Source organism: Nicotiana tomentosiformis, chromosome 9 (genome assembly GCF_000390325.3).
Source record: "Nicotiana tomentosiformis chromosome 9, ASM39032v3, whole genome shotgun sequence".
In the NCBI taxonomy this organism is placed as follows: Eukaryota; Viridiplantae; Streptophyta; class Magnoliopsida; order Solanales; family Solanaceae; genus Nicotiana; species Nicotiana tomentosiformis.
The window spans coordinates 15,593,930-15,605,619 of record NC_090820.1 but is presented as its reverse complement, the minus strand read 5'-3'; the positions used below and the strand labels follow the sequence as shown (position 1 = coordinate 15,605,619).

At 37.0% G+C, this 11,690-nt stretch overlaps 1 protein-coding gene across 2 annotated transcripts; it reads right to left on the bottom strand.

Annotated features, from left to right (window-relative positions):
- Nucleotides 1–466: 466 nt before the first annotated feature.
- On the bottom strand, nt 467–8,280 carry LOC104114132 (serine/threonine-protein phosphatase PP1-like). Of its 2 annotated transcripts, none has more exons than XM_009624508.4 (4): nt 7,801–8,280; nt 2,253–2,812; nt 1,939–2,154; nt 467–1,007 (listed from the first exon to the last, which is right to left on the bottom strand). In XM_009624508.4, exons 1-4 carry the CDS (start codon nt 7,973–7,975, stop codon nt 984–986), a joined length of 975 nt encoding a protein of 324 aa, XP_009622803.1. In that variant the 5' UTR covers nt 7,976–8,280; the 3' UTR covers nt 467–983. The 2 variants fall into 2 exon arrangements, with proteins under 2 accessions (XP_009622803.1, XP_009622804.1); XM_009624509.4 differs by having other exon boundaries at nt 7,775–7,913.
- Nucleotides 8,281–11,690: the final 3,410 nt, after the last annotated feature.

Sequence of the window (11,690 nt, the reverse complement as noted above, 5' to 3'; positions counted from 1 at the left end):
CCTTGACTGAAAACCTACCACTACTAAACGAATTGAAATAGTTGGTGAAGAATCAAACTTGGAATGTGTCTGCTGGGGCAAAAAAGAGATAGGATGGCAGGACTAGAATAAACAGCAAAGTTACCAAACTATTTTCGTATGGTTGGTGAATATCCTGAGATGAATTTAAATGGAGTAACATAATAAGTGAGAATTCTCATAACCGATCTCAACTTATTTTGAACTGAGGGATTGTAGTTAAACGTCTCCGGCTTGTTTTACAGTAGCAGGAGCAATTTTACTCTTCAACCTAGTTCAATATTTGGAGAGAAGAACATAGAGACACAGAGAGAGAGGGAGAGAGAGAGTGTGTGCGCGCGCCTGCATTTGGGCAGTATTCTTGAGCCAAGATAACGGCTGAAATCAGAGGATATTGCAAAACCCTCATTTTCAGGACTTTCAATAGACTAGCAATGACTCTACGAAGAATCGCAATGAAGACCATTTATTTAGCTATTAATGGACCTCATAGTTCACTTTCAATGTTGAGATCAGGCGAACAGATACATATTTTGCAATGTAAAGTGTTCATGAACAAACAAACAACCTGAGTTTCATAGTGAGCACAAAGCTCAGCTCAACTCGTTCAATAAACGAGCTTGAGCTGAACTTTTGTTCACAAACAGCGACTCATTTACACTCCTACACATAACCGGTATCATCCTTTCTGCTGTATCAGACTGCACAGGGAAGTTCCCTGAGAGTAAAAAGGTTAGTAAATCTTTTGCTGGTGAATAATAGAGGCCGCGTTCACCAGATTTTGGTTTATATTATACACATCAATCAGAATTGTCACAAATTTCTCGATTCCTATCATGCATAGGTATCTTCATCTTCTGAGTCTTCTTTGATGCTTACAACCCGAGCCTGATACCTGACGAGGCTGAGGCTGCATGCCACGGAGCTGACTGAGGTAATAATCATTATTGAGTGTCTGGTTCATCTCATCCTATTTTACCGAGAAATGACTGCAACAAATGTAGATCTTTGTGTTAAATTATCACTAATAAGAGGGCATCGAGAAATAATGCATGTGGATTTAAAGAACAATACTGTGGTCAAAAGAAGTATGAAATAGACTCCAGGACTCCGAGAAAAGGAAGAAAAGCATATGAATAAAAAGAAAAAACAGCACGACGAAATTGATGCAGTCTCTAGATAACTGCCTATACTGGATTAGAAATCTGAGATCACAAGATGTGCTATGTAGAAAAAGTTGAAACTTTTATTGGATCCTAAGACTACTGATGAATTCCAGAAGTAGCCTGCGTAGCGACGATTTACACAAAGTCATTGACCCAATGCCGCGAGGAATGCAAAATATTTCCTACTGAAAAAAAGGAAGTTATAATCGAGCTATGAACTTTTAAGGGATGATGGACCAGGAACACACTCTTCAAGGCTGATAAAATGTGACTTTGCTAAGAACATTAGAGCAACTTTCTGAACCGTGCATGATTTCGCGAGCACGGTTCAGAAAAAGTGAAATCGCGAGCTGAAAAAGTGAGTGCAGGCTAAACATTCAACATTGAAATCTCAACGTCCAAGTACCACCACCTTTTATATATCTTCATAAAGAAGATTAAAGAACTTAAGGGGTTATGCAAAGAATTTTTACTGGTTCAAATAGATCCAGTCATCAAAACTAATTAAATGACTATCAAGATCCAAATAGATCATCTTGTTGGAAAACACTCCCTTATGGGTATTCTTAATCTAAAGATGTAACCTAGGTAGCAGAAAAGGGGCCTAATACTTCAACTACATAAAGACCAATGAGTTAACCAAACCCCGATCCACCATCCCATATTTTACAGGTCCACGAACCAAGGATCAATAAACCAATGACACCCTACCTTTTTCAGTGTAACAAAAGGTATTCAGTGAAGAAAGATTTACCTTTGTTTTGGTTAGAGTTCCATTTTTATAAGCGGTGCTTCCAAATCCAAACTTAGGCTTCTTCTCTGCCGACTTTAATATCTGGAAAGAGCACATCAGTGTCTCATCCACACTCATCATAGCACCAGCATTGTCAAACTCTCCACAATAATTAGGGGCTGAGAAAATAGTCACTAGCTGTCTGTTAGCAAAAAACTCATATCCATCTTCCACAACCTACATTAAGTACAAATAAACTGTAAAATTTTAAGAAACAAAATTCTGAAAAGAAAAGGAAGGGAAAAGCAACAACTGGAAGCACTCAGTTTCTGAACCTGGTGGGCACGGCAAATGAGATCAAGATCTTGCTTCTGAAGAAATTCTGTCACCTTATCTGGGCCAAAGGTATAGGAAACGCCCCTATCGCTCATTCCCCACCCTTTAACATCTCTACTAGGATCTGACCATAAAAGATCACAAAGCAGTCCAGCTTCTGGAACATCAGTTGGTCGGTGCAGGTTCCTTATCTGATCCAGATGATAAAGCTCGGGGGAGAGTCCGCCATGCATGCACAAAATCTTTTCGTCAATGAGAGCTGCCACAGGCATGCAGTTAAAACAATCTGTGAATATCTTCCACAGTCGAACATTGAACCTTCGTTTACACTCATCATAGAATCCATATATACGATTCACAGAAGCACATTCATGATTTCCCCTCAAAAGGAAAAAGTTTTCACGATACTTTATTTTATATGCGAGCATAAGGCATATTGTCTCCAGACTCTGCTTCCCACGATCCACATAATCACCCAAGAATAGGTAATTGGATCTTGGAGGTAATCCACCATATTCGAATAGCCTCAGTAGATCAGAATACTGACCATGGATATCCCCTAGCCAAGTATGGCACCATGAAAAGAATTAGATAAGAAGTCATGTTTTCTTCCCCAGAAAAAAGAGAGAGAGAAATAGCAAGCAATGTTTTAACATATATTTTAATCTTTTATGGGGTTACAACCAAATATTGGTCCCTCAAAAATGACAATGAGAAGCAACAACATAAGGGGAAGTTGGAAAATAGAACTATACCAAAATTAAAAATAAAATTGAATAAAGGGGAACATATTGGCAATCAGGATACATGCACAACTCGAAGCAAAGAATACAGTCAGCTTAGATCTTCTGAGAGAGCACTTTCAGTCAGACGAAACGTACAAAAGTGCAGAGTGTCAGTGACTTGTGAGTGCTGAACCGATGCTTTTACAGCCAAATATAATTGGATATGGGGTGTAGATATGGATGATTCAACTTTCAAGAAAATTCTTGATGTTAGACTGCAAATGCATTGTTCTTGGTAGGAAGGATTTACAAAATTATACACTAGGAGGGAGATAATGAGAAAAAGTAGAGCGGATAATTAATACTCTAATAGTTTCTTTATGCCATGAAAACCCGCTTGGCCACCATCTGGATTAGTAAATTCACCAGTTTTTCAGTTTTAGCTAGCCTTGTCATAGCTACCGAAAAGGTATGACCTAAACCAGCAAGGTGGCTGGTTCTTGTATCAACAGGTCAAAGTTTGAATGTACTTCTACAGAACAGATTATATTTGGATAATATTTGGTTGATCTTAAGAATTCCTGCTGAGCAGGTATTAGAAATACTTAGTTGTGGAACCGGATGCAGTTAAACTCTCTTGTGGAAAGGGAGGAGAACTCGATCACCTCGATCACAGCAGCAGCAGAAGCAGCCGGATGCAGTTAAACTCTCTTGTGGAAAGGGAGGAGAACTCGATCACAACAACAACATGGAATCCCACAAGTGGGGTCTGGGAAGGGTAGTGTGTACGCAGACCTTAACCCTACCTATGAAGGTAGAGAGCCTGTTTCCGAAAGACCCTCGGCTCAAGAACGTAAAAAAAATGGAGCAATAGAGAAACAATAGCAACAACAATGTAATAAGACAGTGTAAGCAAATAATACAACGAATAATGACAGAGATCCAAGGAAATGAAACAACAAGAATAGTTAGTGCCAATCTCACTGCTAATATTGACATACCGTATATAAACACAAAGGACTAGGAATAGGAAGGTACCCGACTAGTACAACTACTACTAGTAACAAGGCAAACTCTAGACTGTCTATCAACCCACCACCCTAATTTTCGACCTTCACACCTTTCTATCGAGGGTCATGTCCTCGGTAAGCTAGAGGAGAGCCATGTCCTGCCTAATCACCTCACCCCAGTTCTTCTTAGGCCTCCCTCTACCCCTCCTCTGACTCGACGCGGGAAACCTCTCGCACCTCCTAACCGGGGCATCAACGTCTCTCCTCTTCACATGACCAAACCATCTCAGCCTCGATTCCCTCAACTTCTCTTCCACCGGGGCCACATCTAATTTGTCCCTAATATATTCATTCTTAATCTTATATTTTCTAGTATGCCCACACATCCATCGCAACATCCTTATTTCTTTCTACTTTCATCTTCTAGGCATGAGATTTTTTGACTGGCCAACACTCGGCTCCATACAACATGGTCGGTCTAACTACTGCTTTGTAGAACTTGCCCTTAAGTCTAGGTGGCACATTCCTGTCACACAAAACACCAGAATCAAGCCTCCATTTCAACCACCCTGCTCCTATACGGTGTATGACATCCTCGTTAATCTCCCCGTTACTCTGTATAATCGACCCAAGATATTTGAAACTATCTCTCTTGGGGATGACCTGGGTATCAAGCTTCACGTCCACTTCTGGTTCATGCGTCCCAATACTGAACTTACACTCCACATATTCTGTTTTTGTCATGCTCAACTTGAAACCTTTAAATTCCAGGGTCTGACGCCACACCTCCAGCTTAGCATTAACCCCGCCGCGCGTCTCGTCATTAAGAACTATATCATCTGCAAATAACATACATCATGGCACTTTCCCCTGTATATTATGCGTTAGCACGTGTATCGCTAGGGCAAATAAAAATGGGCTAAGAGTTGATCCCTGATGCAATCCCATCATCACTGGAAAATAATATGAATCCCCTCCCACGGTCCTCACCCGAGTCTTAGCACCATCGTATATGTCCCTAATCACCCTAACGAACGCTACCGGAACGCTGCTAACCTCCAAACATCTCCATAGAACCTCCCTAGGGACTTTGTCGTAAGCTTTTTCTAAGTCAATGAACACCATATGTAAGTCCTTCTTCCTCTCCCTATATTGCTCCATCAACCTCCTCACAAGATGGATGGCTTCTGTAGTCGACCGCCCCGACATGAATCCGAACTGATTTTCTGAAATAGACACACTCCTTCTCAAGAGAACTCGATCATAAGATGCTATTAATTTTAGATTTTCATGTCATTATCTACCCAAACTAGTTAAGACCCCCCAAGAGTTACTCCTTAACAGTTAACTAAAAATACACATTGATAGTTGAATTTCAAATCATTATTAGCAACCAACTTGCCAAATTTAATAACATCATTAGTCCGTTGATCAGCTCATCTCTGCACTTGTGTAACAAATATCATAATATCAAAACCAAAATGCTCCTAAAAAATGTATGCCACACTAAATTTCACCAAAGGCCTAATGTAGGATTCAGTTTAATATTTTAAAACTGACCAAACACACCAAACCAAACGGAATCACATAAATCCTGCGCTCTTATGATATTACTTGATTTTGGTATTCAAAATTGGAAAGCGACAAGTCAGTTTGATATTGGTTTGGTAAGACCGTAATTAAGAAATTGTTAACATCGAAATATATTCTTAATGACTTGCCAATTGCCAAGTTTATTTCTTCCTTTTTTGTTTTCTAAAATCTTTTGCTTACTGTTCAGTTTCAAACAAGCCAGTTAAAAATGCTACTTTTTTTACAGTTTACATCCATTTTCACAACCGAAAAAGGGCAAAATATCAGTTGAATAAATGCACTTGGAATATAGAATCAACAAATAAATAAAGTTGCATTTTCTTTGTTGAATTTAGTTGTTTATTTCTTGCACAACAATAACATACCCAGTATAATCCCACGGGTGGGGTTTGGGGAGGGTAGTGAGTACGCAGACCTTACCCCTACCTGGAGAGGTAGAGAGGCTATTTCCGATAGACCCTCGGCTCAAGAAAAGGTGGAAAGGAAGAATAGGGGAGAAGAAGAGGAGGGAAGAGGGGGGAGAAAGGCGAACAACTGTTACTTATTTTCAACAGGAATAAAGACGTATAAGCTAATAATGGAAGACTTTCTTTTTTCCAAAAAAGGAGTAAGCAAACCTAGAAATGCTGTTCATTCCACAAACCTATAATTGAAACATGCAAGTTTAGTTCCAAAGAGTAGACATACCTTAAATAGATAGTATGAAAGCCATACAACACATCACTATAATAGGTGAAATTTCATGTTAACTAATAGAGTTTTTCGGTTTGCATGTTAGAATTTATGACAAACAACAAAACACTTTGATTATTTTATTAACTGATGACTGGCAAATTGGTAAATCTCAAGATGACCGACAGCATTTACAACTCGATAAAAGCTTAACCTAACAATGATTTAAGTTGGACTCCACATATTAATTGCATGCCCATATAGAGAGATTGCATGCATTAAAAAGAAAGCTAACTTTAATTACGTAAGAGAATGAACCAATTAAGGACCAAAACAGAGAGTATTTAGTTTGAACAATGAATTCCAGAATCGAGATTAAGACTAGGTTTGACCAGAGAGAAAAGGGGAGAGAGCTCAAGACTGTCTGGTGCAATATAGTTTATACGTGCCTGCGTCCTATGGGTAATATGGAAGGAAAGGAACAATCATAGTTTTGAAGGCTTTCACACACATTTCACAAATGTTTGAATTTCTTAGCTTTTTGGACTAACTTAATATATGTATACAATCTAGATAGAGTTTTTGAGTTCCTTCACACTCTATTAGGAACTGCCTTCATCATTTGTAATCAAACAATTTTGTACATATCAGCACTCACTTAGTGCTAATTCAACAATACCATGATTACTTGTCCAAAAAAAGGGGGAGAGCAAAACGAGCAGAAATAAAAAGAAGAGCGGTGCGTGTTAATTCTTGCTCTATTGGGAAAAAAAGAGGAGAATTGAAAGTCAAAGGGAACACGGCAGCCATAATAGCATTTGAAAACCTTCCGGTATTAGACTGCAAGGCAGAGGATGTATTCTTTACATAAGTGAAGTAAATCAAGCAGTCTCTTGGACCAAACATAGAAAGGATAGCCTTTTCACACTGGTTCAGTTAGATAACTAGAAGCAAGGACTATTCAATTTTCTCACTTAGGGAAAGGATCATAGAAAAATTGGAAGAAGAATTGTGTAAAAGAGAAACATGCCAAAGGCTAATTTCACAGTTTTATAATGGTAGCAAGAGTAAAACTAGCCAATTCATGATGTTAATTTGAAGGAAACTAATAGTTTGGTACGAGGGATAAGGGATAATTAATCCCAGGATTAAATTTGAGATGAGTTTATCCGACGTTTGGTTGGGATAAAATCGCGGTATAACTAATCCCGGGATAATTAATCTTGGAATAACTTGTTTCCCAACCGAACGACCCCTTAGCATATAGTGACACCCTTCAACCTAATCATGAATTAAAACAACAACATCAACTTCAAGCATTAAACCTCATGCTCTTAGAACCCAATTAAAGTCAACAACCAATATTACTTTTGAAAGAAAACAAAAAGAGAATCAAAGACTAAATCTTTATATAAAATAAAACTATAAAAGACACCAACTTTAAGAACTGCAACAACAAACTCAAACCCACTCCAGGGAACTCAAATTCCATTAAAAATTAAATTAAAGAAAAGAGATTACATGAAATTTTAAAAGAGTGCATGTACCACAGATCTTGATAGGTGCATCAAGCTCAAGAAGATTAGGCTGTTGCAAGAAAATTTCTTTAGATTTGAGACAAAGGTGCCTGATTTCGTATTCAGATAGCTGCACTTGTTTCCCTGGTCTATGTCGAACTTCAATTAAACGGTTTATTATATCATCCAAATCTACTGAACCCATATCCCTCTTCCTCTACTCTTTCTCTCTCTCTCTCTCTCTCTCTCTCTCTCTCTCTCTGTGTGTGTCAAGATTGATCAAGCAGAAGAAAGTTGACAGGTTTGAAACACCAATTTTGGTGAACACATTTACAAGACACGTGTACTTGTGACAGTTAAAAGAAAACTGGTAAAGTGTGTAGAACTGATTCGAAGATTATGGTGATGAAAAAGGAAGAAGAAGTAGAGAATAAAGTGGAGTGGAATAGTGGGAATAGTGGATTGGCATTTTATTATTAGAGAAAAGAAAAGAAAGATAGATAGAGAGAGGGAATTAAAATCAAAGACTTTCGGGGGGGGGGGGGGGGGGGGGATTGGGATTAGTGGTTATGGGTGGAGTTTGAAAATGGCTTTTTATGTGAGAAAGAATAACGTATTTATCTGAGTGCTAATGGCCACGGAAGAGTGAATCGATGCCTGAATTAAGAGAGCGACAGCTATTTATGTTAGTGGCCAAGTCTTCATCTCTAAACAATGGATTATTTTGTCTTAGGTATTCTTATGTATGTGTTGCTAATAAATACGCCTTGTTATAAATATATTATACGGTGGATGTCTATTTAGTAATCTGTTATAAATAAGCTTGCTGAAAAAACTTATTCGTATTGGACTCTACCATTTTAAGCACTTACTTCGAATTTAATTTCTATTTCAGTGTTCATCTCCAATGTAAGGCTACGCTCTTACGTCCATAGTTAGATCTTGTTCATTACGAGTATCATAAGGCAGATTATATCCTTGAGGTGGTGAGCTTTTCTTCTTGGCAGCAGTGATGTGGATATCACTTACATCTGGAGTGGCTAAATTTGTGTAAAGTAATTTGAGCCTTTTGCTTATATTTGGTTTAATATCTGAAAGTGCAAGAGGGGGGTGAATTATGATATTTTTTTTCTTTTTCAAAGTAGTCGACTAATTTGAGTTCTACCTTTTCAGGAATCAAATGAAAAAAATAAATTGTAGAAAGTAAATGACACAATATATTTTTATACTAGTTTGGATTCAGAGTGAACCCTACGTCCAGTCCCCTTGGGTTGCAAGGGTGATCTCTTTCAAGTAAGAAGTGGCTTAGTACATATGAGTTGATGTTGTTATACACCAATAACTTTTGTCACTCGTTCTTCTCTCTATAATTGATACAACGCCTCACTAGTATTTTTTTTCTCTCTCTCTTCTCTTCTTTGTTACACAAGAAATCTAAAGCAGGGGCTACAATATTTTGTTTGAAGTAGAACGAAGAAATTGAAGTTAGTTTGATCAAAGTATATCATTCCAAGGCCAGTGCAGTAGGTATTTATACTTCTCGATGCCTTCAAGTCTTGTACATCTTTTTGAGAGATTGCGAACCTAAGAGAGTTTGTATTCATACTAATTCGTAGATTGATTCTGACTTGTCTTGACTCGCAGGCTTGAGATTTCTTCCTTAATTGAGAGAATATTTCCATTGCCAGATCTCTTAATTGATGCCTTCGATTGACGTCATTATGTGGGAGAATCTTTTGCGGATGATTTCGTGCCAGTAATCTCCTTTGATTTAGATCCTTCCTATAATATCTCTTTTAATTGATTTTGTCATCTTCCTTGATTGATTCGTCCGCTTCTCTTTCCTTTTTCGTTTGATTTATGTGTGCCTCTATATTATTGCTCAGATCTTGTCCTGCACATAGGGAGTAATTGGTTATTTTGTATCATTGAAATTTACTAAGATCTAACAATATTCTTATCATTACTTGCTTGGTTATGTGTTTCGTGTACACTACGTACCTATTTTGGTATTTGTTTTCATCATTACAAAGTGGATAACATTGTTAGATTCACTTAAACTCTAGCAGAGTTTGCGAGAAATATACAACTATGCCTATGACCACCAGAAGTGATGATTTAGGCTTGCTATGGTTACAATGAAGATAAGTTAGAGAAAGTTTCTCTATATTACATGCACACCTCAATTTTCTCCTGAAGTAGCAAATATATTAAGAGAGGTTGAAGCATCACAATTTGATGCGATTAATGCGCGTTCAGATAATTATGTTCGATTTCCTGAAGGATGAGATTTTTTGATAAATATTAATCCATTCCCTGAAGTGAATGTGACAATATTAATAAAGTCGTAAATATGAACGCGCTCTTGATGTAAATATATTACGATTTATCTCCAGAAGAAGTAATATGATTGAGAGAATATGTACTCAATTTTTCGTATTTTTTTCTCCTGAAGAAGTAACACAATTAAAATTTCCTCCCTGAAGTAGGAAAATATTATGAAAATGTGTTTTCATGTGCTTAAACAATTATTTTATATTGTTCATTTGATTATGATTTTCTCTCATGATACCAGAAGTGTCTGAGTAATATTTGATAGTACAAAATGTATAAAAAAAAACTCTTGAAGAGCTAATTGTTTGTCTAGAAGACACATGACACCATTAGTATCTGAATAATATTATGGTCAAAATATATGTTGTAGTAAACCCGAAATTTACTAATACAAATGACTTTCATATTGAGACTACAAATGATTGGAAGATTAAAAATCTTCATGTTTCTACAACCATAGGGGGTAAAATAATATGCATGTGAAAAGTTACCTGACTTATTCTTTAATTTGTACTACATCATGTATTATAGTAAATCAGAAGTTTACTAATAAAAAAGCAGTCACAGTAAATCAGAAGTTTTACTGAAGCAAAAGTAGCTACTACAATAAACCATGAATTTGATGATACGAAAGTAGCCATAGTAAATCAGAAGTTTACTAATGCAAAAGTTTATGCCATAGTTACTTTAGAAGTTTACTAAGAGATAGCACATACCATGATAAATTTGAAGTTTTCATTTGCCATTTTTAAATGAGCTATTTGAGAATTCATATAAGCATATACTCAAGAACTAGAAGATTTTTCAAGAATTCTCATGTGTTGCTTGTTCTCATAATAAATTGATTATACTGGCTAAAGTTGGACTAAGATATAAAAGGTGAATATGAGCCCCTTCACCTATCATGTGAGCCACTTATAGATGCATATATGAGATGGTTACATGTGTGTTTATTGTCAACCTGCAGTTTAGCATTTGGAATTGTTTTTCTCAATTAAGAGCATAATTTTCAGATTATGAAATCAAGACAGTTTATCTTGATAATGCTGGTGTATATCCAAGTTGGTTTAGCAATGAATACCTCATATTAATAACTACACTATTGCTTTTGAGAACAAAGTTTCATGTGTTGGTCTAAGATTTTCTAAATTGCATACAACAATATTTGTATGCATCATACCAACAAGATATGATAAGTCCTCCCCTTACAATTGGTTCTGGATCAGAAACCAAATATTTTTACTATCTAATAACTATTGATGTGTGGTATATAATTAATTTCTCTACCACAATGCACCAAGATAAGTTCCCCAAAGAAAATTGGGGATATATGTTAGTTTTTCTATGTAACGACCCGGCCGGTCGTTTTGAGAGTAATAGCCCTGATCCCCTATTTATTATTTTCCCCGTACCTTTTTCTGCTTAGGTGACTTATCGGGAGGTTTTATTTTTGGTTTCGGAGTGTTTTGGGACACTTAGTCCCTAAATGAAGGTTTAAGCCTTAGGATTTGCACCGTAGTCAGAACAGGGTGCAGACGACTTCGGAATGGAATTATGTCGATTCTGTTAGCTCTATTAGGCGATTT

Bases quoted from the DNA above. Each gene is read 5' to 3' on its own strand.
- LOC104114132 (XM_009624508.4), bottom strand. From the start codon at position 7,975: ATGGGTTCAGTAGATTTGGATGATATAATAAACCGTTTAATTGAAGTT. The intron at 2,155-2,252 runs GTTCAGAAACTG...TACTTAATGTAG, and splicing joins TCATTTGCCGTGCCCACCAG to GTTGTGGAAGATGGATATGA. The intron at 1,008-1,938 runs GTAAATCTTTCT...CATTTGTTGCAG, and splicing joins GAACTCTAACCAAAACAAAG to TCATTTCTCGGTAAAATAGG.